Below are 26,641 nucleotides of genomic sequence, written 5' to 3' on the forward strand. Positions count from 1 at the left end.
TACCTCTTTGAAGCAAGCCCAGCACCTGCAGAAGCACAGTCGGGAGCAGGGGTGGACCTTGATCATCACCTTCCCCTTCTTCTTGGCCTTGGCAGTGTAGTAGAGCCGGCCCCGCATCGCATGGCGCCTGCCAGCCAACAGGCGACACGGTAAAGAGTCTCGCGGTCGGAGGCCAGCAGAGCCACAGCCTCCCCTTCCCTCCTCGCCCCAAATCCAGACAGGTCTGCCACAGGCTCACCTCTGATCATCCAAGTCAATCAGGTTCCTGACGTCATAGCAGAAGTGGACTCTGGTCACTACGCACCCTGGGTAGGCCTCGCTGAAGCCAGGAACAAAGATGATGAGCCAGCCTGCGGGGCTGGGGACTCCCCCTTCCCCTAGAGCTATAGCCCACAGGGCTGAAGGGCACAGCTGCCAAGGTTTCCCGGTGCTTGGGTGGTAGAATCCACCCCCTGGCTCCTAAGCCTGGACATCAGGGTTGGTCCCTGTTCATGAGAGAGTTGTCACATCCTTCCCAGATGACATAGAACAGGGCCAGGGAGCAGAGCTGGACGTCACTGCTCACCGACAGATAATTAGCTTCTAGGGTTTGGCCCTCAGGTCACAGAAGGGCCACAAGATAAGATGACCTGCTCTAGACTGGGCACCACGGCTGGAGGGTGACCAGGAGGAGGCAACCCATGCCTCAGCCCACCCCGCCCCACTTACTGAAAATGCTTAATGATGATCTCTGGGTCTTGGATGTCCGTGGGGACATAGGTGATCATCAGTGTCCTGGTGACCTAGGTGGGGAAGGTCAGTGGAGAAAGAAGACTGCTCACGCAGGAATCCTGGGTCTTCTGGTGGCCCTCAACCACCTGGGGCAGGTCGTCTACTCACATCAGGCTGCCTCCTTGCTGGGTAAGCCAGGTGCCAGCTTCCCCACCCAGCCCACGTCCCTGAGGTCAGCAGGCAGGCAAGCTGTAGCTCTGTGAACCCCCGTGCCACCTGCCACTACCACCCCCCACCCCCACCGGGAGACCCCTTGCCACGGATGGCTGTAGTCAGGGGAGGAAGAGTCAGAGGCTGCAGGGAGAGGTGGAGGGCTGGGGAGGACCAGAGCTCCATGGTCTGTAGGGGAAGCTCATGCTGTCTTGCTGACCTCTTGTCTCCATGTTCCACGTGACGCCCACCTCAAGGGGCCATCCCTATCATCAGACTGGGCATGGGGAGTTGGAAGATGAGCGCGACTGTGGGGAGGGAATGGGGAAGCTCTTCAAAGTTCACATGTTGCTCTGTGAGTGGGACAGGACTTCCTGAACCATCGCTTTGAGGCAGCCATCTGTAAACTGTGCTGCTAGAGAGGGGAGTCTGAGAGTCTGGAAGCTTCTGGTGACAAGACAGAAAGCTGATGTGGCCGAGTCCAGATGGGCCAGGAGTGCCCAAGCCTCCTGGCAGGCTGAGACACTCTGGGTTACCTTTCAGAGGTGTGTGCAGTTGTGTTCTGGGGTGTGGTAAAGGGAATCTGTCCTTTAGGATGGATGGCTTGAAGGAGCCCATCTCTCTTTTATCTGCCATCTTCCCTCCTGCTAGGAGACCCTACCTGCCTAGTGGTCCTTCCTGGGATCACTTCCCAAATAAGTGAACGCTACTCAAATCCTTGTCTCAGGGTCTGCTTGGGAGGTGGGATGGGAGAAAGGCAAACCAAGACAGTGAGGACACAAAGAGGCAGCCCATGCATTTCTGACCTCAGGGAGATGGTGGAAGGGCCAGGAGTTGGACGCAAGAGTAGGCAAAGTAGTCAAAGTATCTATCCACTGGGGGCACTGGCCGCTGAGGGTGGAGGTCCCCCTACTACAGTTAAGCCTTCAGTTTTCCAGTGGTGGGGAGGTCCAGGGGTCCCTGGAGAGGGTCCCGGGCAGCAGGGGTATAGCGGGAGGACGTACTTGGGGGCAGCTATTCACCAGCTGGTTTGGAAGGGTCTCAGTGGTTTCACAGCCCCGACAGATGTGCCAGGTGACAATTCCCAGGGATAAGCAGAAGAGGTCTCCCTGCTCGGGCGGACTGCCCCCCAGAGGTGTGCAGACCACGACAAGCTGGGATGCTTCTGAAGGCCGGGAGTGGGATGGTCTGGCTGGTGGGGGCTGAGAGGGGCTCTAGGTGAGAGGGCATGGTCCTGGTAGTTCTTTTCACTTACTCACCGCGTAGCTTTTCCTGGGCACAAATCCTAAGCAGTGGTGCAGCATGAAGAGGAGGTTGGTGATAAAGTATAAGAAAGCGAAGAAGCTGTGTAGCCACAGGAACTTACTCCTGCCAAGAATGAGACACGGGAGGCATGAGACCCCCACCCCCAACCCCTCCCACCTCCCCAGGGCCACCCTCTGGTGCCTCCAGACACTCAGGCACCTTGGAAGGGGATGGAGAAGGGGCTGTCCGCTCCAACGAATGAAGGCTAGCGTTGACTGAGTGCTCACTATATGCCAGACCCAGGGTGGGAGCAGATGCTCTGTGTATATTTTCTCACTAGACTCTTGGACCATGTGAGCATCGTGCTGTGAATGTCTTCACTTTACTTATAGGGAAACAAGGGCCAGAGTGCCTGCCCAAGGCCACTCTTGGCTGTGGCGGTCCCAGGAGGGGAGCCCAGAACTGCAGAAGCACTTACACTCTTCATACTGTGTTGTTGCCCCCTGCCCCGCCCCGCCCCCCACCACTGCATAGTCTACCACGAGGCCAAGCAGAGCAGGCCTGGAGGAAGGAGGGCCTGCAGATTCGGCTCACCTCCCTGGGGCAGGAAGGGTTTAGGTCCCAGGGCTCCGCACTTACATGAAGCTGTCCCAAGGCACCAGGCTAGGAAGGCTGCTCAGAAACAGGGCCCCGCCTTATTTGGTGCAGTTTGAGGACAGAGAGGCTGCCTGGCTTCAAAATATCTCCTCATCACTGTCCCCCCCACCTCCTCCGCCTGGCATTTCACTTAACTTTCCCCATCTGGCTAAATGCCTCTCTCCTCAGTTTTCTCAGCGAGGCCAAGGTGATATGGTCCCTGAGGGACACTCCAACTCTCTGGATTTAGGAAAGTTGAAGGGGCTCTTGGCCGCCCTATCAGACTTCACTTCTTGTTGGAAGTTGTGGGCGCCACACTTACACCAGCGATTGGCTGGGGAGAAGCTGGTTAAGCTCTGCTCTGGCGCTGCCAGCAGCCGGGACGGAGTTGGCGAGAGGGTGCCCAGCCTTTCTGCTGCTTTTGGAGTTTGGTGGGGTTTGCAGGGGTGCGGGGTCAGAAGATTGGGTGGGGTAAAGGGAGCTGGGGTTAGGAGCGGGCACGCCCACTCACACCTGCCAGAAAGGCTGCTTCCGCTCTGTCGGGAAGCCGGCTACGAGCCCTGGGGGGCCTGTTGTCTTGGCTGGACCAGCAGGGCCGTGTCTGGCTCCTGCAGATTGCTCTGGCCACCAGAGGAGTTGGCTGACATTAACGCCCACAGGCTCCTGAACCACGAGGGTTGGACGGGCCTTAGAGCTCGTGTCCAACAGCCTTTCCCCCACCACGGACGAGGGATGAAGCTCAGAGGAGGGCGCCCTGCCCCAGACCCAGGGCTGGCTAACCGCAGAGCCGGGGCAGGAACCCAGCTCCTCTGGTTCCTCAGTCTCGCAGCCCCGGGCATCAGGTCTGCCCTTCACTCAGTTCCCTGAGGCCTGACCTGAACTCTTTTGTGGTCAGAGGAAGCAGTACCTTAAACCTCCATTTACTACAGTGTTTCTGCCTATCGGGAGCTAGACATACCAAGCAAAGAGGACCACCTTGCTGAGACTTCAGGAGTGACTGGTTTAGCTAGTTCCATCCATGACAGAGATGGGGACGCGGAGGCAGCGAGAACACTTCCTCACGAAGAGAAGGCAGTGTCTGGCGTCCCACTTGGGACCTGGGTTCCCAAAGAAACCAGGCCTTTCTCGTCAGGAAAGAGGAGCCCATGTTTTGGACTCACCGTCGGACCACCTCTCCCCACCAACATCCACCCCCTCCCCTGACCCAGCCAGTAGAACGGGAGGTAAGAGGATCAGGTACCTACTCTGTGGAGACATTGACAATGGTGGTCCGGCCAAAGTGACTATCCCGGTCTGAAAGAGAAGAAAGTTGCCAACCTCAAGCCTGGCTCCTTGACTGGTTGGGCACCAGAACTTAGGGTTCCCGAGTGAATGCCTGGGGCCTAGAAACGCTTGCCTACATCCTGCGCTTCCTTTTAGTTTCCCAGAGCTTGTAGCAGGAGATGCAAGGGACAAGAGTTCCATCCCTGGGTCAGAAAGATCCCCTGGAGTAAGAAATGGCAACCCACTCTAGTACTCTTGCCTGGAGAATCCCCATGGACAGTGGAGCCTGGCGGGCTACAGTCCATGGAATCACAAAGAGTCAGACAAGACGAAGTGAGTGAGCGCGAGCAAGAGTGGCTGCGGAGAAACAGCTAGAAACCTGTGCGATCAGGGTACACCTGGCTGCCGTCTGGACATTTACACACCACCTAGTTGTACGGCCCTCATTCAGCTCTGTCTCTGCACTCACTAGTGAAATACTGGCTGCTATTCACCGAGCACGCACTACAGGCCGCGTGCGAAGCACGTGACATGCATTGTCTCTCGATCCCTATGACTGTTGAGGAAGCCGAGGCCTGGGGACACTGTGTAAGATGAAATAATCTTCTGGGAAGCAGACGTGGGTAAACGGTGGGGAACCGTTTTCAGTCTCTGAAGTCCAAGCCCTCACCCACCACACTACCTTGTCAAAATCTACCCTGTTAGGAGAAATGTCGATGGACTCCAGATGAGAAATTCTGCCCCTACAACACTGCGTCCACCAGAGTGGGTACAGCGAGAGATCTGGTCCAGGGATCTTGGCAGTGGGTCACATGCCATAACAAGGCCTCCACGAACACCTGGCCAGGTACAGTGTGGGCCACGCATCATGGATAAACATTTGGTTTTAGACTGAATTACTACTCTCTTCCTTCTCTGCACCAGGCCCTGGGCCAAATTGGTACCCCGAGCCAAATTGGTACCCCGAGAGGCATCACCTCTGGTTTCCACTTGAGGGAACCGGAAGCCCGGGTTGCCTAAGGTCCCATAACTAACCCTGAGAAGTGCAACTAGAAGTTAGGGTTCAAGATGCCCAAGCCAGCCAGGCTGCCTCTTAGACCTAGCGGGCCGGGCCCAGGGTCCACAGAGCTCTGCCTACCCAGAACATCTCCACTGTAGTTGATGGGCAAGATGATGCCCAAGGAGGGGATGCAGAGGATGAGCAGAAAGATGATGAGGTGGTACTGGAACATGATGTAGATCCGGGCATCGTCTCCACACCTGCTAATCAGATCTTCGTTCCTGGAGGAGACACAGAGATGGGGACACTGCTCAGGAGCCAGTGTGGCCACAACTCAGGTCAGGGGCGGAGGGAGCAGAGGGAGAGGAGATGACCACCCCACGCCCGCATCTTCATCTTCAGAAACATCCCTCTTCTCAAAACTTGTTAGGCCCGAAATGGGTTTCACTGAATTTCACAGGCGTATCAAAGAGGCTGCAGATAACGCACTTGGGAATCCAGAAGCACTCTTAAATCAGGCATTGATATCCTCTTTTATTGCTTTTTCAAACATTCCTAGTGCCTGCCATGGTACAGGCACTGAACAAACCGTTAGTGATAACAAGATTCATCCTATTTTTCAAAAAGAAAAAGCTGCTCCTTAAATTAAAAAGGGCTACTTAAAACCACAATGAGCTATCACTCCGTACTGCCGGACTGGTCAGCGTTGGAAAGTTGGTGAGGAAAGTGCTGGGAGGAGGTGCTGGTGAGGGTGTAGGGTGCTGGGAGCTCTCTCACACTCATGGGTACTGACTCTGACATGGCCACTTTGGATAAGAGTTGACATTATCTATAGAAACTGACTATATGTATACCCTATGGCCTAACAATTCCACTCCTAGGTTTATAACCAACAGAAATACATGCACCTGGGCATTAAGAGACAAGGATGAGAATCTCAGAGATGCGTTATTTGTAACGGCCCCAAACCGTAAACAACCTAAATGTCTGTCAAAGGTGGAATGGACACAAGAATTGAAATATACGTGCAGTGAGCTATATACATCACATTATACATACATGTAATGAAATACTATATAGAAGGAAAAATGAATGACCACAGCTGAACTCCACAAATGTGATGTCAGTGAAAGAGGACAGACACAAACAATACATGCCATATCATTTCACATACAAAGTTCAAAAATAGGCAATACTGAACTGAAGAGTTAGAAGTCAGGATGCTGGTTCCCTCTGAAGAGCAGGGAGGTGCTAGGAGATTGGGAGGGAACAGGAGGAGAGCTTCCGGGGTCTTGGCAAGGCTCTAATCTTTATCAGGAGGGAGGTTGTGATAATTGAGCAGGACATTTATTTTTTAGGCATGTCTTTGCAAATGTGTTAACTCCAATCAAAAATTTTAAAAGCAACATATGCTTACAATAGAAACTTTGGAAAATCTGAAAGAAGAAAATCATTCACCTACAATCTCATCAAACCTAAGACAATCATTTTGGTCAATTTCCTTTAGTTTCTTACTATATTAGTGGTTTAACTTAGTGACTGTAGTGTAAAGAGCATTTGGTGGCTCAGACGATAAAGAATCTGCCTGCAATGTGGGAGACCTGGGTGTGATCCCTGGGTCAGGAAGATACCCTGGAGAAGGGAATGGCTACCCACTCCAGTATTCTTGGCTGGAGAATTTCATGGACAGAGGAGCCTGGTGGGGTACAGTCCATAGGATCACAAAGAATCAGACACAACTGGGTGACTAACACTTTCACTTTTTTCCCCACTTTCTTTCATTCAGCATTTAATCTTAAGTGTTTTCTGACAGTTTAACATTTTGTCTAAATATTTTTACGACTGCACAGTAATAATGGTGACAGTGGCCTGTTTGTGGGTAATTAGTTCACACTTAGCCCCAAGGTGCACACCCACCCCCCGCACTGGTGGACGTACCATAGTTTAATCACCCTTGCCCTCTGATCAGACTTGAAGGTGCAACTTATAGCATCCAGCCCAATATTCAGGTTTATTTTTCAACAACACTACAAACAACATATCTTCAAGGCTTTCAATATTACCATTTCAGTAATTATTTAGAGCTCCCAACCTTTTTTTTTTTTTTAACTTCAAGCTGTTAAAATATTTCTTGCCCTGCATTTGAGAATTAAATCCCAAGAATGGGGTGAGTGAGGAGTGGTGAGAAGGGAGAATGGGGGGAATGTCCCCCTGCAGGCCTGTGGTGCCCAGATCTGCTCACATGATATAAATAGTGTGCCTGAGGCAGGGTGAGAGCCTTCAATCAGATAGCGAGAGCAGAGGGCTGGACGGGACAGAGAACACAAGAATTTCGTTTCTGGGCTGGCAATTCCCTCTGCCCCTACTGGGCTCATTGCTCCATCTGCGTGGGAAAACCCAGGTTATACTCAGCAGCCTACGTTACAGTTCCAAGGGAAGCCTGAATTTTTGAGCCTATCTATATTCCTCTATTCAATTCTGTCCTCTTCCCACTGCTCTTTAAAGTGCGGCCCCCACGACATTTCAGGTGCCACCCTCTCTCCTACTCATGATTAATTCTTGTCTCTGCTCGAATCGCTTCCTCTCCTCTACCTCTTACTGGAGACTCGCTGCACCTGGCGTCCTTCTCTTTCACCTTTAACACCTCCTCTCTCTACAGCCACCCCGACTTCTTCCCTTTCAACAACAGCCAGATTCAGATGCCCATTTTTCAGTCTTAGAAAAACCCGAGAAGCTCCTCAAGCATCTACTCCTTCACCAGCTTCCCTTCGAGTTCCATCCAATATCCTTACGTCCCTGTCCTACCCACATCTTGAAAAAAGGTGACTTCCTTTCTCAGCCCCTACTCCTCGGACGTCTCCTTATCCCGGACCTGCCCTCCCAGGGGAGACCCAAGTCTTCAAAGCCGACGTCCTTTCCTGAGCGCTCATTCTAGTCCAGCTCGCAGGGTTGGAGGCTGCACCCTGTCTGGAGCCTCACGCCTCTCTGGTTACAGCGAGCTGCTGCCCTAAAGGATGTTGCCTTTTCCCTCTGCCCCAGCCACTCTCTCCCTTGGGCCCTTTCTGATTTTGCGCCCTTGGGTGAACCATTTGCTCCCACGACTTCAACCATGACCTCTGAACTCCCATATCCCAAGTCTAAATTTCTAGCTCCAACCCTTCTCCTAAGCTTTATTTCTGTTTTTCAATAGCTTGACCATCAATTCCCATGCTCGCCCTGGCTCTGTGTTATCCATTTCCCAACTCATTATATCTTCTCACCTTCCACCTAATGGTATCACCGTCCTCCCCAGAAACAAGACCTTGACTTCTCCCTCTTTCCTAACCAGGTGGAAGCCAGGTGGAAACCATGACCCATTGACAGTCACCCAGAGCCTCCCTCCCCATGTCTCCTCCACGACAATGCCCTGGTCGTCACCACCTCTCACCTGGACACTGGGAAAGCCTTCTTAGCTGCTTGCATTGCCTTTGGACTCTTCCAACTGCCATTCACCCCTCATACTCCTGCCTACAAACAGACATCATCCTGAGTTTTCCTGCTCAAAAACAGGCACTGTCTTTCTGCTGCCTCTAAATCAAAAGCCAGGATTCTCGGGATGGCAGTCAAGATTCCCACTGATCCTTCCGGCCCAATCTTTTATCTCGTCTTTTTCTATGTACTCCTGCTTCTGGCACACCACAAGATTTACCATCTCTGGACACTCTCTGCCATCTTCACTCCAAATCTTTGTCCCCACAGTCCTTAATTTCTGATTGGGCCCTCCATACCACAATGACCAAAATTCTTCCCATTCTTTAAGGCCTCGCTCAAAACCATGCTTCTTCTGAACCCCCACATTGGAATTAAGTTCTCACTCTCCCAAATGCCTTTTGCACAGCAGTTATGCTCTTCCCGTGAGAAGTTCCGTGTCGTGGGTCTCTGGTTAACCTTTGGTTTTTTTTATTAGACTGCTTTGTACCCTGGGACTTTGGTTTCTGCAGGAGGGGAGGGTCATGAAATGGATGAGAGACTGCAGGTGAACTTTTATGTTTCTCTTAGTGAAACTGTATTTATGCAAGCTTGTGCATGCTTTTGAAAATAAAGCAAAACTAGAGAAGGTGCCAAGAAATAAAAGTCTTCCCTCCACTCCCCCAACATGGGGCTAAGAGTCCCAACCCCCACACAAACTAGTTGTATCACTTCCTGGGGACTCTGGTGAAAGATGAAGGAAGACAAAAGGCCAAGGCCATGGGGAGTCCTCCGTCAGGGCTGGGGCTCAAACACCAGAGACTGCCAGTCCCAAGGCCAGCTCTGGATTCCCAAGGGCCAGTCAGGATGCCCTGCACCTCTGTGGGGGTCCCAAGTCTGGGGAAAGAGAGGTGCCCTGGTGTAGCTCGTGTGGTTTGAGATGGGGTCTGGGGGCAACATCTGAATGCTCCCAGCAAGGCTCTTGAATGGTGGACGTGGAGACACACGATGGAAGAAGCTCTAAGAGCCTTGGCAAAGAACCAAATGAGCAGGGCCAGGTGGGCCCCTATGCAGTGGCCTCTGAGGAGCAGTTAGGCAGCCCCTACGGCAGGCATCCCAGGCAAGGCTGGACCCTAGAGGAGGGGGGTCAAAGGACAAGAAGGGCAGGCTGGATGGGAGCTATTTAGGGAGCACACAGGAACATACAGGGCTCTGAGATGGAGACAGCTATGTGCACACGAGTAAGTGTATGTGCACATATGTGTTCATGCAGTAGAAACAGAGAGCTCTGATAAGAGTCTGCTCTGCTCCGCTGAGGCGTCTGGTTGGGATGAGGCAATCAGGAGATGACAGGTGCCTGGGGGTCTCTCTCCTTGCCAAGGGAGTCTGACACTAAGAAGGTCCAGAAGATGCGGTGGGCCAGGGGTTATCCCTCCAGAGTGGGCATAGAGGCTGGGAGACAAAGCCTGCCCTTCTCTCCGGTGGCTTTTGTTTTTTCCATCTTGGCAAACATGAGGAATGACGTTCACAGGAGAAAAGCAAACAACACGTGGGAAGGACTTCTCTTTCCTCGTGTGGCCTTCATAAAAGCATTTTTACAAGCCTGTGAAAGGGGTCCTTTCCTGAGAACTGTGGCAGAGGGAAAATGGGCCGCGGGCACCCTCCAGTTCCCATTTCACAAACTGGAAAGCATCTTCTTCCCCAGGCCAGGCTGCAGTGGGCAGCCGGGAGTGGGGAGTGGAGGCTGGGACACAGAGTTCGGGCCCCAGGTCCGGTCCTGTGAGGAAGGAGACCCGCCCCCCACCCTCCCGCAGATGAGACCCCACAGCTCAGAAAATTCAGGCACTTACTTCATGGTGATGGTGTTGAAAAACCAGGAATAGAAGCCCTGGGGGAAAAGGAGAGAAAGTGTGAGAAAGCCAGCACTCAGAGCTGAGGGGGATGTCTTTTTGGAAGTCGGGCATCCTGTGACCGGAAGTGGGGGCCTAGAGGCGGGGCCTTGGACTGGAGGGAGAGAAGGGACTCGGCGTGGACATCAGTTGCTTTCTGTTTGTCCCTCATTGCTTCCTTCTGGGAAATGCCCCTCCCCTAGGCATGTGGCCCAGCGGGCTGTCCCTCAAGAAGGCTTCTGCCAGTTGACCAACAGGGGCATGACCCAAGTGGGGCCAAACAGAATGCTCTTAAGGGGACTGATATGGCATGGCTTCCTCTGGGTTCTTGCATCCGGTCAACACCAGGCAGCCTGGAGGGGCTTGGTGAGTCTCTGATGCCACACGCAGCAGTCTGCCTGAGAAAAAAGCCCAGTCAGATGAGGGAGGACCAGAGAGGGATCCTGGCAGCAATGCTGGACTTCCTGGATCCAGCTGGACCTGAAACAGACACTTCTCCTAATTTCCCCACACTCAAGCCACACATCACCCTTTTATTATAACTGTAAGCTTGCGCTGGGTTTCTTCTGCACCTGAGAGTCCTGTCAGTTATGCCTTTCTCTCAGGGTCTTGCTGTCTGGAGTTCCCGGGTGAAGGGAAAAGGTGGCCTTGGCCAGAGACTCGGCGGGAGGGGAAGCCTGGAGAGGGAGTCAGCTTGGGAACTGTGTGCGTAAGATGGGTAGAGGGCCGTGGCTCTAAAAGCCACCAGATGTGGTAGCTGGTTAAGTCGCTCTGATGCATGCTTGCTTCTGGGATTCCAGAGGGTTTGCCAAAACCTTAGAAAAGGTTGCAGTTCCTGACTGACCCCATTTGGGTCACGAGCACATCAGTGAACTGGGCAGCCCCCCTCTCAGTTGAACCACGTGGATTAGGGAATAGGTATTCGAAATGTGGTGATGGAAAAAACTCTTGAGAGTCCCTTAGACTGCAAGGAGATCAAACCAGTCAATTTGAAAGCAAATTCACTGGAATATTCATTGGAAGGACTGATGCTGAAACTGAAGCTCCAATGCTTTGGCCACCTGATGCTAAAAGCCGACTCTTTGGAAAGGTCCCTGATGCTGGGAAAGATTGAAGGCAGGAGGAGAAGGGGACGACAGAGGATGAGATGGTTGGATGGAATCACCGACTTGATGGACATAAGTTTGAGTAAGCTCCAGGAGTTGGTGATGGACAGGGAAGCCTGGCATGCTGCAATCGATGGGGTCACAAAGAGTCGGACACACCTGAGCAACTGAACATTTCCCAAAAGGAAGCAACAAGAGGCTGGTAAACATGAAAAAAAGGAAGTGCCTTGCTACCCTTGGTGTAAAGGCCCACCTTCCAGGCCTCCTCGCTGTGTTGGGTGGGTTGACAGTGGGAATGCCTATCGGGGGAATCATTCCCCTAGCTATGACCTAGGGAACTAAAACAGGGATAAAAGCCTGCGTATGAGGCAGAGCAAGGGGGACAGGGTATGATGGAGGCAGCGGCGACTGGGAAAGTCCCAGGCAGGGGGTGCATTGCTAGACAAGACTGGGCTTGACTCTCAAGACTGGCCACCCCTCCCCACACGGAGAGTCTTTCCCCACCACCCACCGCTGGGCCAACTCGCAGTTCATTAAGACAGCAGGTACGTTTGCTGACGGACCCTAGTGGTTATGTGGAGCGGAGGACCACCAGTGAAGGGGCAGAGGTCATGAATAGAAGTGTAGTCTCTACACTCGTGAAGAGACGTGTGAGTGACCATGTGTGGATCCCTTCTCTCTGTCTCTGTCTCCCTCTCTCTCTCTCTCTCTCTCACACACACACACACACACTCCCCTGCATACACACCACAGCTCTGAAAGGCATAAACCATTCTGAAAACTTAGCAGCTGAACTGCGGGCCTGAGAAGCAGACGTATCTTCTCTCTTCTCCCCGCCCTGAGGAAATGGTCACAGGCTCCCAGGAGCCAGCTCAGCTGACAAGATTGAGTCTCGGTGGTCAGTCCTGACCCACCTTGGTGGCCCCATCCTCCCCGATCTTGCCACGCCTGTCCTGACTTGCTCGCGACGCTATGGGGAGACCGGCTGGCTTCACTCATGCCGCTCAGCCAGGCTAGAGGCTCGCCACCTGTCTGGGACCCCTCACCACACTCTCCCTCTGTGTGCAATTTCCACCCTCATCTGTTTGACTGCCTCACTGCTGCCATAGTGATTTACCTTCTAGATATTTTTAAAATAAAATCTCATTGTGCAGAAAAAAGCCACTACAAAGCCAAAGTGATGTTTCCAAAGGTAGATCTGAGAATCACCTTGCAAGGTGGGCGAGACTGTCCTCATTCGAGAGAGGAAACCTCCAGGACATGAACTGTCTGAGGCTCCCAGCCTGGCCGGGGCAGGTCTTGGCAAGGAAAGGGACCGGGTCTCTCGGAGGGATGAAAATGGAAGGAATAGGGTTGTACCTACTCACTGCCTCCAGCAAATACGTATCAGATACTAATGACACGACAGGGTGGACCGGGTACGTGAGACCACTACAGGTCTCAAGCGGGGAAGCGGGCACACTTGACTGACTAGAATGGGGAATTGTCACAGTCTGGGCTAAAAACGCTGAAGAAAAGGAGAGCGTTTTCTATGAGGCTATCACAAGAGATCGGGATCCAGGTGGAGCGGACAAGGATCCCGGGAAAGTGGTGCTTGAGCTGAAACCTGAACAAAGCGTGGGTGTGTTAGCCAGAGAGGGGCCAGTGGGGAGTGGGCAGTGGGGAGGGGGAGAGCAGGTGAAGGGCATGGGGCGAGAAGGAGGGTCGGAAAGACGGCCAGTGCGGTGGAGGGCAAGGCAGTTGGCAGGGAAAAGAGAGACCGGATGAGTGGGTGGGAGGCCTAACCACGAGCCCATGGCAGTTGATTCCAAGAGCATTAGGAAGCCCCTGAACGCTTACACAGGGGGCCCTGTGTCCCTGTTCATGGAGTTCACTCTGGATGGAGTAGGTGGCATGTGTGGACCAAAAGAGATTGATTGGAGGCTACCATGCTCATCCAAGCCAAAGATTGATGGAGGCTGGACTGCAGGATGGTGGGAGAGGTGGTTAGAAACGAAACTGGGAAGGTGCAAGCAACACAATTTGGTGACAAGCCGGCCATGCCCAGGGGCCTGGATGAGAGCAATGACATGTACCTGAGTGGATGATGGGAAGAGTCTGAGACCAAGGGTCCAAGGATGGGTGGTGGTGGTGGTGGGGGAAATCACAGCATATTGAATTTGAAACGCCCTTACAATATTTTGAAGGCCACTGGATAAATGGAAGGTTTAGCTGGAGATAGGAATTTAGGAGGGATCCATGTAGAACTGGGGGCTTCCCTGATAGCTCAGTTAGTAAAGAATCCGCCTACAATGCAGGAGACCCCAGTTCGATTCCTAGGTCGGGAAGATCCACTGGAGAAGGGCTAGGCTACCCACTCCAGTATTCTTGGGCTTCCCTGGTAGCTGAGCTGGTGAAGAATGCGGGAGACCTGCATTTGATCCTGGGTCGGGAAGATCCGCTGGAGAAGGGAAAGGCTACCCACTCCAGTATTCTGGCCTGGAGAATTCCATGGACTGTATAGTCCATGGGGTCACAAAGAGTCGAACCCGATTGAGTGACTTTCACTTTCACTTTTGTGTAGAACTGAAGTCGTGAGTGAGTGTGGATGACACAGCCTGGGGCTGGGGGGTCTCCCGGCGTGGAGGAGGCACCAACAGAGGGAAACCCCAGACAGCAGGATTGCACGGAAGCAGCCGGAAGTGCTTTCCTCTGTCCAAGAAGGGAAGGTGGCCCACAGGCTCAGGCAGCTCTGAGAGATGAGAGGAGAACCGAGGAGAGTCCATTGGACTTCGGGGCTGTGGGTGACCCTGGGGCTGTCTGGGTGGGGGCCATGGGTGAGAGGGAGGTGAGCCGGTGGAGACGGCAAGCCAGACCTCTCGTCTGAGTTCCGCCCAAGACCACCCACCCCTGAGCGCCACCCAGAGCACGTTAGCTCCGCCCCGTCGTGTGGCGGGCCCCCTTGCTTCCTTTGTCCTCTGTGCCCTAACCACCGCCATTCTCTTGGCGACCTAGGAGGCAGCTGGGGTCAGTATCTCTGTATTTCCAGTGGGGAAACAGGCTTGGCAAGGTTGAGGCATTTGTCCAAGGTCATGCTGCCGGGAGCGCTTGGTGTGGCCCCTGCTCACGAGCCCGATGCCTCCTGCGCGTCCCGGGGCCGCCAGTCCAGAGCCAGCACGCCCGTCCCCGCCGTCCCGGGCCCAGGCCCCGCCCTCCCGGGCCCAGGCTCCGCCCTCCCCGGCCCAGGCCCCGCCCCAGCACCCACCTTGTCCCTGTGCTCCATCTCCAGAGAGATGTCCGAGGGGGACGTCTTCTCGCTCTGCTCCCCATAGATCAGTGAGGTCAGGCTACCGGCCAGGAAAGGGGAGGTGGACAAGGAGAGAAGGCTCTTAGGCGCCTGCCTCGCTGTCTTGCCCACTCCCGGGGTGGAGGACCAGGGTCCCCTCCCACCCAGGAGCAGACACACCAGCTCTGGGCCTCTTGGGGAGTCGTGATCCAGAATGTCTGAGACCTGAGAAAAGAGTGGCCTTGGGTCCAGAGGGGGCTGCCCTCCGGAAGTCACCTCTGTGCTGGGAGGGATGAGCGGGGCGGGGGTGGTAACGAGATGCCACCTGCTGACGCCTGTGCAGCTTGGGCGCGGGTCCGAGCCGCGCCCTGGCCACGGCAGCACATGACCCGAGGAAGCTCGATCCCCACCCCAGCCCCTCCTCACCTGTCGTTGTGTATCAGCAGAGCCAGGCGCCCGTAGTCCCACGCGGCTTTCCGGAGGAAGGAGTAAACCAAGACGATGACCTGCGGGCCAGGAAAGGGGCAAGAGGGTTCACAGATGCCTTCCCCTCGACTCACCCCTGCATTCCCAAGGGGAAGACTGTCCCTGAGGGCCCCAGGGGCTCCCCTCTAAGTGGCCAGCTCTTTCAGGGTAGGGATCATGCCTTTTTCAAGGCCCAGTGCCCAGCAGCATCCTGGCACAGAGTGGTTGCTCAGAGTTGGTTGAATGAAGGTGGCACGTTTAGAACAATGGACGAGAAGACTCTTTGAAGAAACCATCAAGGGGCCAGATGGGAGGCTCAAAGGCACTGGCCAAGGGGGGCCTTCAGAAGAGGGTGCAAGAAAGAGAATCAGGGATCTGGCTATACCCAAAGCCCCCTCGTCACCAAGGTGCACCTGCCCTGGGCAGGCTGACATTCAGCTGCTTCCCGCCGCTGTGGCTGGTGTCCACAGACAGCTGGGGCCCCATGTACCCCTTGGGAAAGCTGGACCATGTGCCCCGGGTGAGATCCCTGTGTTTGCCCTCCACAGTGCCCAGCACTCACCACCCACACAGTGATGTTGAGGAACAATACAGTAGGGATACCCCCAAAGGGCTGCCCCTTTAGGACGGTGTTCCGAGAGCTGAAGCAGTCATCCACCGTGAAGTTCCGGGACTTCCCCACCATGTTCACGTTGCTCGGCAAGACAGTCATCCTGGGAGGCTCCCTGCTGGAGAGGGGTCCCCAGGTCAGACATGAGGCCCCCCTCCCCCCACACTGTGCAAGATACAGAAGCCTGTCAGGTAGCTGGGAGGGGTGCGCTGAGCTTATAACTGGTCAAGGCAAGCTCAGCCCTCAGATGGCACGCAGGCCTGTCCTGTAAGAAACCAACTTCCTCAAACCCAGGGCTGAGATGGCAGAATAGCCCAGATACATTGGTAAACGCACATCCAGTGGGTCTTTCTACTTCTACCTCTGTGATGTTTTTCTTGAACAAACCTCACAAAGGTCTCAGGGAGAAAATATTCAGTTTAGAGGAGAGAACTATCACATCACGGGACACCTGTGCAGACACGGCCATTAACAATTGTCATTATCATCTTACGACTCTCTGGTCCAGTTTCCAGGAAAGGCAAATCACTTCTAAGACTAAGTAATGTAAGAATGTAGAGTACCTGGCACACCACAGGGACTATTCCACCTCGAACTTGACCAGAGAGATCAACACCCTTTCAGGGTCGTGAGCCAATGCAGTGATCCTGAGACTCAGACGCAGAGTTCACTGTCAGGGGCATCCGCATTCTTCAGGCCTAGGTAAGAGCAGAAAGTGTGAGTGAAAACTGGAGGTAACCAGCAGCTGCTTGGACTTATCTGCACAGTGGCTCCGATTTGAAATGATCACTTGTTTTGGCTCCAGACTACTACATCACACCCTAGAGATTCTTCACTCCCATTCAAGAAAAGCAGGCTTGTTCATTCAACAAATGTTTGGTGAACAACTGCTTTGTGATAGACTAATAGTGAGCAAGACCAAAAAAACCCCCCTCCCTTAAGGAATTCTAGTGGGGAGTGACAGTTCCGGGGTGGGAGTGAGGTTAGGATTGTAAAGAGGGTGGTTAGGGAAGGCCTCACAAAGAGGATGCCATCTGAACAAAGACTTGAAGAGGGAGCAAACCATCTGGCTGTGCGGGAAGGGCGCTGCAGGCAGAGCAAAAGCCTGGGGTTGGTGGATTGAGTGGCGGGGGGGGGCGGGGGGGGCTCGGTGTTGTGTGGTGGTGAAAGCTTGCCTGGAGCAAGGAAGAGTTAAGGGGCCAGTGTGGCTGGACAGGGGGGTGTGAAGGGTGTGGGGGTGCCTGAGCAAAGGAGTGACATGAGGTGACTCATAGTTTAAAGGGGTCACTTGTACGAAGACTAAGTAGGGGTGAGGGCAAGTGGGGGTTCAGTTGGGAGGAATCTGTGGCAAGTCAGGCAAGAGATCTTACTGGGGAAGACTGAAGGCGGGAGGAGAAGGGGACAACAGAGGACGAGATGGCTGGATGGCATCACCGACTCAGTGGACGTGAACTTGGGTAAACTCCGGGAGTTGGTGATGGACAGGGAGGCCTGGCGTGCTGCAGTCCATGGGGTCGCAAAGAGTTGGACACGACTGAGCGACTGATCTGAACTGAACTGAGGCAAGAGATAAGTGGAAGCCTGGACTGGGATGGGAGCCGTGAATCGGTGAGAAGGGGGTCAGACTTTGGAAATATTTTGAAGGTGGAGCCAACCAGATTTGCTGATAGACTGAATAAGGAGCATGAAACAGAGGCGTCCAGGATGATGAAGGCTTGTGGACTAAGCAACTGGAAAACTGGAGGTGCTGCTATTGCGTGGGAAAGAGAGGACGTGCTGGGTGGGAGGTGCAGGGCGGGGGGCTGGGGGCTGGGTCGTGGGCATGCTGGGCAGGCGGCGGGCTGCGTGTCTGCAGTGCAGAGCAGAGATTGGAGACACGACATGGGAGTGGCCGGTATGGAGACAGATCTTGGGTTTTCCTACTTTCTGCTCCCCTCTCTTTCTGCCTAGGTTGCCCACCATTTTATTACCCCAGGTCACTGGTTAACACTTTCACACTAACATGTTTAGCCAAATGCACAATTATTCATAGTTTATATTGAGCACAATATATTTTAAACAGTAAGCCATCTGCTGGAGAGTCAGAGTAGAAGCTATGGCATTGCTGGGGTCTCTTGGCCAATGGGGCCGGCATCTCAGCCTTCCTGGGCTCTGGGTCAGCTGTGGCATGAAATGACAGTTCTGCCGGTGGCCACTAGGGAGAGCCCTTGTTGAGGAAGCAGGTGGAAAAAGGAGGCAGGCACGTCTATGAAGTCTGAAGGCCTAGGGGAGAGATTTTGCCTACTTGAATCAGTTCTCCAAGGAGCCTCCCAATCAGGCCTGGTGGCCCAACCTAGCTGCGGGGGCGCTGCAAAGAACAGACGCAGTGGCGAGTCCCCCAGACTTAGGAACCCAAGCTGTCTTTGCTGGTGGCACCCTCCCCCAGACCCCTTCTCCTCCTCTTTAAGCTCCAGATGCTCTTTCTTTATCACATGCGTGTTTTGAAAATAGTTTTTCGCCATCTTGCTTTTTTTTTTTTTTCAGCAGGGCAGACTTTGCTTGTTGTTATTTTTGCATGGTATCTTTTGAAGCGCCAAAGTCACAAATTTTGACAGTCCAATGTATCAAATTTTCTTTTATGGGTCATGCTTTTGGTACTGTGTCTAAGAAATCTTGGCCTAATGCAAGATTTTAAAGATTTTCCTTGATGTTTCTCTGTCTCAGAGTTTTTGCTCTTACATCAAAGTCCGTGATCCGTTTTTCAGTTAATTTTTGCATATGGCATGAAGTAAGGGTCTAAGCTCACTTAGGGCAGTATGTGGCTGTCCAGTTGCCCAGCGCCTTTTAAAGGAGGGGAACAATTTATAAGCCCTTCTCTGGGCTTTCTGGGGACTGGAACCAGGCCAAGGATGTGAAAGAGCTTGGTGAGAGGCTGTCCAACCACAAGGACTCGAGACTCTTGTTATTTGGTTGATGCTGTGTGTGATGAGCCTGGGAAGGGATTCCTGGGCTGTGAAGAGCCCTGGTTCCCATCTGGATCTAAGAGGGTTTTGAGTTCTGGATGCTGTTCTTTTTACTCATCAACTTCCACTACGTTAGTCTCTCTTATTCCGAAAGAACCGCCCCCTCTCTCCCTCCGTTTCAACCTTCCAGAAAGAAGGACTGCATACTTATTATAAGCCAGGCATCCTGCCAGGCTCTAGGGGCCTGGCAGACATGGCTCCCACCTGCATGAGGCTCCCAGGCTCACTGGGGAGACACACAAGCACACGAGGCGCATGCCTCTGCCCTCCTGCACTCCCATAGCCCGGGGCCGTGGGGAGGACTCGCCATCAGATAGTCTGCACAACCTTCTGTGGGAAAGCGACCTCTGTGCCAGGACAGCAGAGTGTGGTGGGGAAGCATGGGCAGAGGAAACTGAGCTGGCAAAGATGCAGAGCGGAGACAGAGCACAGAGGTTTGGGAAACTGAAAATGAATACTCGTGCCTCCAGTGTCAGACGGGTCGCTGGTCTGTTCTTTCATTTGTTCATTCATTCATTCAACAAGAATTCATTGAGCATCTACTCTCGCCAGGCCCTGTGCAGACTCTGGAGCTACAAACATGCGTTCCTCCTCTTTAGGGAGTTCACAGCCTTTGGGATCCGGGGAGAGGAATGCTGTTGAGAAGCCTGGCCCAGGCTGCTATTCTGCCTGGGAGGACCCAGCTACAAGGTTCCAGCTTCTAAATTTAGAGTGGGGTGGAATCTAGCCAGCAAGGTTGGGTCAGGTGTGGGCTTTCAGCTTATCTCAGCCCAGCCCAAAGGGGAGGTGAGGAAGGAAAAGAAAGAAGACAGCCTCACCCCCACCTCACTACCGTCCTCAGCTTTCTCAGCAGCAAGCAGAGGCAGTAATGAGGGAGGCTCTTGCATTGCCATGGAAACACGGAGTGGCACCCAACCTTTTCTCCTCATACCTACACCATGCCCAGACCTTCCTCCTCCCTTCTTTCCAGAAGACAACCATTCTGGAGGTAGAGCTAGCTCTTGTATGTGAAAAACAGGACAGAAAGTTTTCTGGCGATCAGAGCATCAGCCCCTGAAATAATAAAACTCCAAATCCGAGGCTGTTAAAGGAGCACAGAACAGGGGCACCAATCTGCCTGGTGCAGCAGGCATCAGGGAACTCTTCTCTTTGAGCATGAATTTCACAGCAGAGCACAGGGACGCTGGCTATTCAGGGCATCTCTCTGGAGCCAGAGGGCTGAAGTCCCAGAAACACCTTGCTAGCTGTGTGACCATGGATGGTGACCTCACCACTCTGAGCCTCAGTTTCCAAATCTGGAAAGTGGGGATAATAACAGAACCGCCTCTCAGGGTTACTGTGAGGATGAAACAATATAATTTATACAAAGCCCTTCACATGGTGCTTGGGAATCTATGTGCTCAAAATGAGCCAGCACCGAGATCACTGTCATTAGCTTATTTGTGAGATGAGCAGCCCAGATTGGACCATTCCTAGTCTCCTTCCCCCTACTCTGCTCTGCAACAGGCAAAAGGAGTGATGGAGAGTGAGGGAAGGACTTTACCAGATCCTCAAACTGCAGCCTGTGGGTGGTGCTAGTTCTGCTCTTCCTGGACATGAAAAGTAAATGTCAGCCTTGCTTTTTGGACTGAGCAGGGGCAGCGAGAGAGGATGTTAAGGCTGGCTGGTGAGTCCGGAGTCTCAGGTCCATCAGTTGCATATCTTATCTGATAGGAAAGTGTGAGGCCTTCCTCGCCTTCCATTTCTGCCCCACCCTGAAACATCTACTTCTAGCTTTATTGATTACACCAAAGCCTTTGACTGTGTAGATCACAACAAAATTGTGGAAAATTCTGAAAGAGATAGGAATACCAGACCACCTGACCTGCGTCCTGAGAAATATGTATGCAGGTCAAGAAGCAACAGTTAGAACCAGACATGGAAAAACAGACTGGTTCCAAATTGGGAAAGGAGTACGTCAAGGCTGTATGTTGTCACCCTGCTTATTTAACTTATATGCAGAGTACATCATGAGAAACGCTGGGCTGGATGAAGCACAAGCTGGGATTAAGACTGCCGGGAGAACTATCAATAACCTCAGATATGCAGATAACACCACCCTTATGGCAGAAAGTGAAGAGGAACTAAAAAGCCTCTTGATGAAAGTGAAAGAGGAGAGTAAAAAGGCTGGCTTAAAGCTCAACGTCCAGAAGACTAAGATCATGGCATCCAGTCTCATCTCTTCATGGCAAATAGATGGGGAAACGATGGAAACAGTGACACACTTTATTTTCTTGGGTTCCAAAATCACTGCAGATGGTGACTGCAGCCATGAAATTGAGAGATGCTTGCTCCTTGGAAGAAAAGCTATGACCAACCTAGACTGCATATTAAAAAGCAGAGACATTACTTTGCCTGCAAAGGCCTGTCTAGTCAAAGCCATGGTTTTTCCATAGTCATGTATGGACGTGAGAGTTGGACTATAAAGAAAGCTGAGCGCCAAAGAATTGATACTTTTGAACTATGGTGTTGGAGAAGACTCTTGAGAGTCCCTTGGACTGCAAGGAGATCCAACCAGTCCATCCTAAAGGAAATCAGTCCTGAGAGTTCATTGGAAGGACTGATGCTGAAGCTGAAACTGCAATTCTTTGGCCGCCTGATGCGAAGAACTGACTCACTGGAAAAGACCCTGATGCGGGGAAAGATTGAAGGTGGGAGAAGAAGGGGACGACAGAGGATGAGATGGTTGGATGGCATCACTGACTCAGTGGACATGAGTTTGAGTAAGCTCCAGGAGTCAGTGACGAACAGGGAAGCCTGGCGTGCTGCAGTCCATGGGGTCGCAGAGCCAGACACGACTCAGTGACTGAACTGAACTGAGTCTCCAGTAGCACCAGCTGGAGGCTCAGCAGCCCCAGGCCTCGGCAGAGTTGAACTGGCTTTGCCTTTATTACTCCTCTTGCCCATCATCACTTCTAGGCTTCCAGACGTGGCCTGCTTTCAGCTCCTGCTGTCCCAACCAGCCAGGCCAGCACCTTCTGCCATGGTTCCTTCCAGGAGAGCTGGCCATCTCAAGGCCAAGTCTTCTCTGCATGCTCCTCAGTCGTGTCCAGCTCTTTGTGACCCCATGGACTATAGCCCGCCAGGGTCCTCTGTTTATGGGATTTCCCAGGTAAGAAAACTGGAGTGGATTCCCATTCCCTTCTCCAGGGGATCTTCCTGACCCAGGGATCGAAGTCATGTCTCTTACGTCTCCTGCATTGGCAGACGGGTTCTTTACCACTAGTGCTACCTGGGAAGCCCCAAGTCCTCTGTGGTGGAGCCCGAGTCCCAGAATTTAGCTGGTTCAGAAAGCCCTAGAAGGGGCCAGTCTTATTAACAGCTAACATTTATTAAGCACTTATTATAGGAAAATAATACCAGCTCATGTAACCCTCAGAAGTACCCAAGGGTACTAGAATCACCCCCAGATGAAAGAGAAAAGTTAAGACTCAGAGAGGTTAAATAACTCACCCAAGGTCACGATGCTGGTAAATGGCAGACCTGGCCCTTGAACCCAGGCAGTTCATAACCCTCTGCTCTGATACCCCCAGACCCTCTGGGCCTCTGCTGGGCTGGCAGAGCTGGGCAGGAGTCAGGGGGAGGAAATGAGCTTGCTTAAGCCCTCGTCCAGAGATAGAGCCTTTCCCAGTCCAGTCTCTCAGGGTGGGGCAGAGGAAGGTACTGTGGACTGAGGGATCCCAGAAGAGCTGGGCTCTGGGCCACCTACAGGCAGGTGTCTTCCCCGTTCTGGCCTCCTGTCTGTAAGATGAGGGGTTTGGTTGGGAGGTACCTGAGGACCAGGCTGGAGCCTGGATTCCAGGTGTCCCAGAGGTGCAACCTACACCCACACAGCCTGCAGCCTGAGCTGACTCTGCTCTGCGATCCCCTTGAGTTCTCAGGAACTAGTCCACAGGGCTTGGCCATTGATTGGTAGATGAGAATCACTGCAGCTACTTGCAGTGTCCCAGGGGAAGGAACTGTGGGTGGGGAGCCACCCCGATCCTCTCCTCCAAGCCTTTCCCCACCAGGGCATATGAAGCCACAGCTCCTGCCCTGCACCCTCCTGCCATCTGGCCTTCTCAGCCTCTTCAATAATTCAACAGCTTTTGTTCCCAACAAGAAAGATTATTTTCCATGGTTCTGGACTTAAAAAAAAAAAAAAAAACCAAAAAACATAGCATTCCTGGCCTTGGGCTCCTATCCTATTTCCCCTTCCTCTCTGGGTCTTTCCTTATATCCTGTCCCTGCCCTCCGCCCTCAGATTCTGCCCCCACCCCCACCCTTCCAGGACAGAAGCTCAGGATCACTCTCACCACTGGGGGTTACTCTGGGGGACAGGGAGGAGGGGAACGGCTGTTACAGTGAGGTTCTGGTTCCCGTGTCTCCCTCCTCACCATGCCAGCTGGCTATGAATCTTCCCCTAAGTGTCAGTAAGTCCTTCCTTGTTCTGAACTGCCCTTGAGTCTCTTCATATCTTCATAGCTAAGGATGGGCTTCCCTGGTGGCTCAGATGGAAAAAGCATCTGCCTGCAATGGGGGAGACCTGGGTTCGATCCCTGGGTCAGGAAGATTCCCCCGGAGAAGGAAGTGGCAACACACTCCAGTACTCTTGCCTGGAAAATTCCATGGATGGAGGAGCCTGGTGGGCTATAGTCCCTGGGGTTGCAAAGAGTCGGACACGACTGAGCGAGTTCACTAAGGATGGTTTGCCCAACATTACAAATGGGTCACCAGCAGGGTAAGAGATTTGCCTAAGTGTGGGGAAGTTGGGCCTCCCAGGTGACGCTAGTGGTATAGAACCCACCTGCCAATGCAGGAAGAGATGCAGGTTCGATCCCTGGGTCGGGAAGATCCCCTGGAGAAGGGAATAGCAACCCACTCCAGTATTCTTGCCTGGAGAATCCCACGGACAGAGGAACCTAGCGGGCCACGGTCCACAAAGTCAGACACGACTGAAGCCACTTAGCACACACGCACTGGGAAGTTGGTAGATTTGGGATCAGAACTTGAGTTTTCTGGCTCCCCATCCAGCACTCTTGGGCATGGACCAGCGATGCTCAGCCTGGGGGGTGGGGGACACCAGAATTACCCGGAAGGTGTTAAGTAGATCCAGAGACTCACGCCCCACTCCAGACTTCAGATATGAGAATCTCCAGTCAATTTTTATGTGCAGCCAAGAAAGAGAATTAGCAGCTTAAGATTTCTAGGGTTATCTGATCTAGATAAGGGGTTCTTGAAGATCTAAAAGGTTTTCTGACTCCCCCTAAATAAGGAGTGAGGATGAGGAGGTTTGGGGATAAAGGACTGCAGCTAATGTCCCTAAAGTCATGTCACTATGGGGCAGCTTATGAGATTGGTCCTTATATTCATCTCTCAGGAGAGCTCCCTTCCCCTGCTCCCAGCTTATTCTGAGTCAGTGGCACGTTCGCCAGAAATCTAAAGAGACCCACACCACCTCGTCCTTTGAATCCCCAAACTCTTGCGTTTCTCCCTGGGTCAGAGGTCAATGGCCTGGCCACTTATTCCTGGGCCACCATGCCTGCCTGCTGTCCTGTCCCCATGAGTCTCAGGCCTGCTCCTCCTGCCCTGATCGAGCTTGAGCCACTTCTTCCTGGCCTTGGCTGGGGCCTTGGTCTCATCTGCAGTACAGCCCCTCGGTCCAGCTCAAGGCCTTCCTCCAGTGAGCGACCTGGGCTAGACCCTGTGCCTAGTCTTTACACAGCCGGCCTTTGCCAGCACTGCCTGGCATGCTTCTTCTGGTTTTCCATGCACAAGAGGTGCCGATTCCCCCTGACAAATCTGTGGGCTCCTTGATGGCAACACCTACATCATTGTGGTTCCCCCACAATGACCAGCATGTACAGGCCTCGGTGAAAGACACATGGGCCTTTACCCACGGCCACATTTGGGGCGAGAAATAAAATGTAGGTGATTTGCACATGTTTTGCATAGTGTGCAGAATGACCCGAGTCATTCATTTTTGCCTCCCCATGGCACATTGTTGGTTACTGAGTCTTGCTCCCCATGTCACAGCACAGAGTAGAGAGAGCATGTGATTTGGGGTCAGGAGGTCTGGCGTAGACCTGGCTCTATTATTTGTTAACTACTACTTAACTTCTTGCTGTTCAGTTCTCCCTTTTATCAAGTGAAAGGGAAAGGGAAGTTGCTCAGTCATGTCCTACTCTCTGCGACCCCATGGACTATAGCCCACCAGGCTCCTCTGTCCATGGGATTCTCCAGGCAAGAGTACTGGAGTGGGTTGCCACTTCCTTCTCCAGGGGATCTTCCTGACCCAGGGATCGAGCCCGGGTCTCCTGCATTGCAGGCAGATGCTTTACCATCTGAGCCACCAGGGAAGCCCTTTTATAAACACCCCAAATGTGGGTTGCTGCCTTTGCTATCCTCTTTCTAGGATTAAGGTCAGCCTTCATTCAGAAGCCCCTAAATGTCCCCTCCAGCACCCCTGTAGCCAGCAGCCCCAGCACGGGGTGAGTGGCTTGGGGGTTCCATTTTGCCGTCTCTCCTGCTAAGATCAGCAGCGCATTCAGCACCACGGACAGCGCCACACGGCCGCTCCTTTCTGGGTATGCTTCTCTCTGCCAGGGCCCTGTGAGCGGTGCTCGACAATACCCCTGGCCCAATAACACCAGATAACAGCTACTGAGTGAGTTCTGTGTGCCAGGCACTGTGCCAAGTCTCTTAATGCATCAACCGGGTTAACAACAAACCTATCAGATTGCCTGTTGGGTATGGTCGATGGCCTTCGGCACTCATTCCCTCCTCTTTCTAGTATACCTTCCTGTATCGCAGAAGCTAGAAAGCTGAAAACTACATTTACAACACTCCCTTGCAGCTGGGGTTTTAAATAGAGATCGAGTTCCATCGATTTAGATGCACTGGAGATAGATTTATAAGGCGGAAGGCATCTTCCCGCTGCCCTCGCTGCATTCTGCTGACAGTGTTGAGGAGGGGAAGGAGGTCTCTGCAGCAGATCAATGCCGTCTTTGCTCCCAGGGAGGAGGGGCAAGAGGACACTGTGGGGTAGGCTGCAGAGGCTCCTAGGTCCTGGCTTGCAAGAAAGAGAACACAGAATTCATGGCTCCAGTAGTCCCACCTTGGCTGTGGCTCAGAAGCAGTTAAATCAGCTCTGCTCTGTTTTGAAGACCCAGGTTCTAACCCTCCTGGTGATTTTATGATATGTAATTCCCTGATTTAAATTCCATTTGGTTAAGGTTCTTAGAGTGGTTTTTGCTTTCTGTACTAACAACGGGGAGGTACTATTACTATCCCATCTTGGGCACAGAGAAGTTAAGTGATGGCCTAGTTCAGACAGCCAGCGAGCAGTGGGACCTGAGCCCAAGACAGCCGACTCCCCAGCCCCCTTCCCAACCATTTTTCCATGTGCCACCCTCAAGGCAGAGAACACAGCCAACATCCCAGGAGACAGGAACAAAGCTCCCAGGAGGCTAAAGACAGAAGCTAAATGGAGAGGAGAAAAAGCTGACAGAGAATCCCAGGGATGGACTCCAGGCCCAAGTGGACACAGCCCGTGACAAATCCTCAGAAGAAGGAGGGGGAGGAGAGGACACGGATGTTTGTGGAGGGCAAGACAGGGCCCTGCTGCCTTCGCATGCCTGTCCCCCCAATCAACACGCATGCCTCACAAGCCAGGTCAGAGGCGGCAGCCTAAAAGGTGGGTGTCAGTATCCCCATTTTCCAGGTAGAGAAACTGAGGCTCACAGAGATCAAGCAATGGGCCTAAAGCTACACA

At 53.0% G+C, this 26,641-nt stretch overlaps 1 protein-coding gene across 5 annotated transcripts in view; it reads right to left on the reverse strand.

Moving 5' to 3' along the window:
• TMEM63C (transmembrane protein 63C) overlaps window positions 1–26,641 on the reverse strand; it is a 73,592-nt gene that overhangs the window by 20,004 nt on the left and 26,947 nt on the right. For 4 of the 5 annotated variants that reach the window (XM_043920401.1, XM_043920399.1, XM_043920396.1 and 1 more), the window contains 11 exons: window positions 16,411–16,545; window positions 15,800–15,965; window positions 15,199–15,278; window positions 14,752–14,833; window positions 10,363–10,400; window positions 5,204–5,346; window positions 4,047–4,095; window positions 2,181–2,289; window positions 709–782; window positions 239–319; window positions 4–127 (listed from right to left, as the gene is read on the reverse strand). In XM_043920401.1, coding sequence (XP_043776336.1) covers window positions 4–127; window positions 239–319; window positions 709–782; window positions 2,181–2,289; window positions 4,047–4,095; window positions 5,204–5,346; window positions 10,363–10,400; window positions 14,752–14,833; window positions 15,199–15,278; window positions 15,800–15,949 — 930 coding nt within the window. In that variant the 5' untranslated portion in view covers window positions 15,950–15,965; window positions 16,411–16,545. The remainder of the gene's footprint in view (window positions 1–3; window positions 128–238; window positions 320–708; window positions 783–2,180; window positions 2,290–4,046; window positions 4,096–5,203; window positions 5,347–10,362; window positions 10,401–14,751; window positions 14,834–15,198; window positions 15,279–15,799; window positions 15,966–16,410; window positions 16,546–26,641) is intronic. The other variant, XM_043920397.1, reaches the window with a different exon arrangement.

Source organism: Cervus elaphus, chromosome 12 (assembly GCF_910594005.1).
Source record: "Cervus elaphus chromosome 12, mCerEla1.1, whole genome shotgun sequence".
NCBI classification, from domain to species: domain Eukaryota; kingdom Metazoa; phylum Chordata; class Mammalia; order Artiodactyla; family Cervidae; genus Cervus; species Cervus elaphus.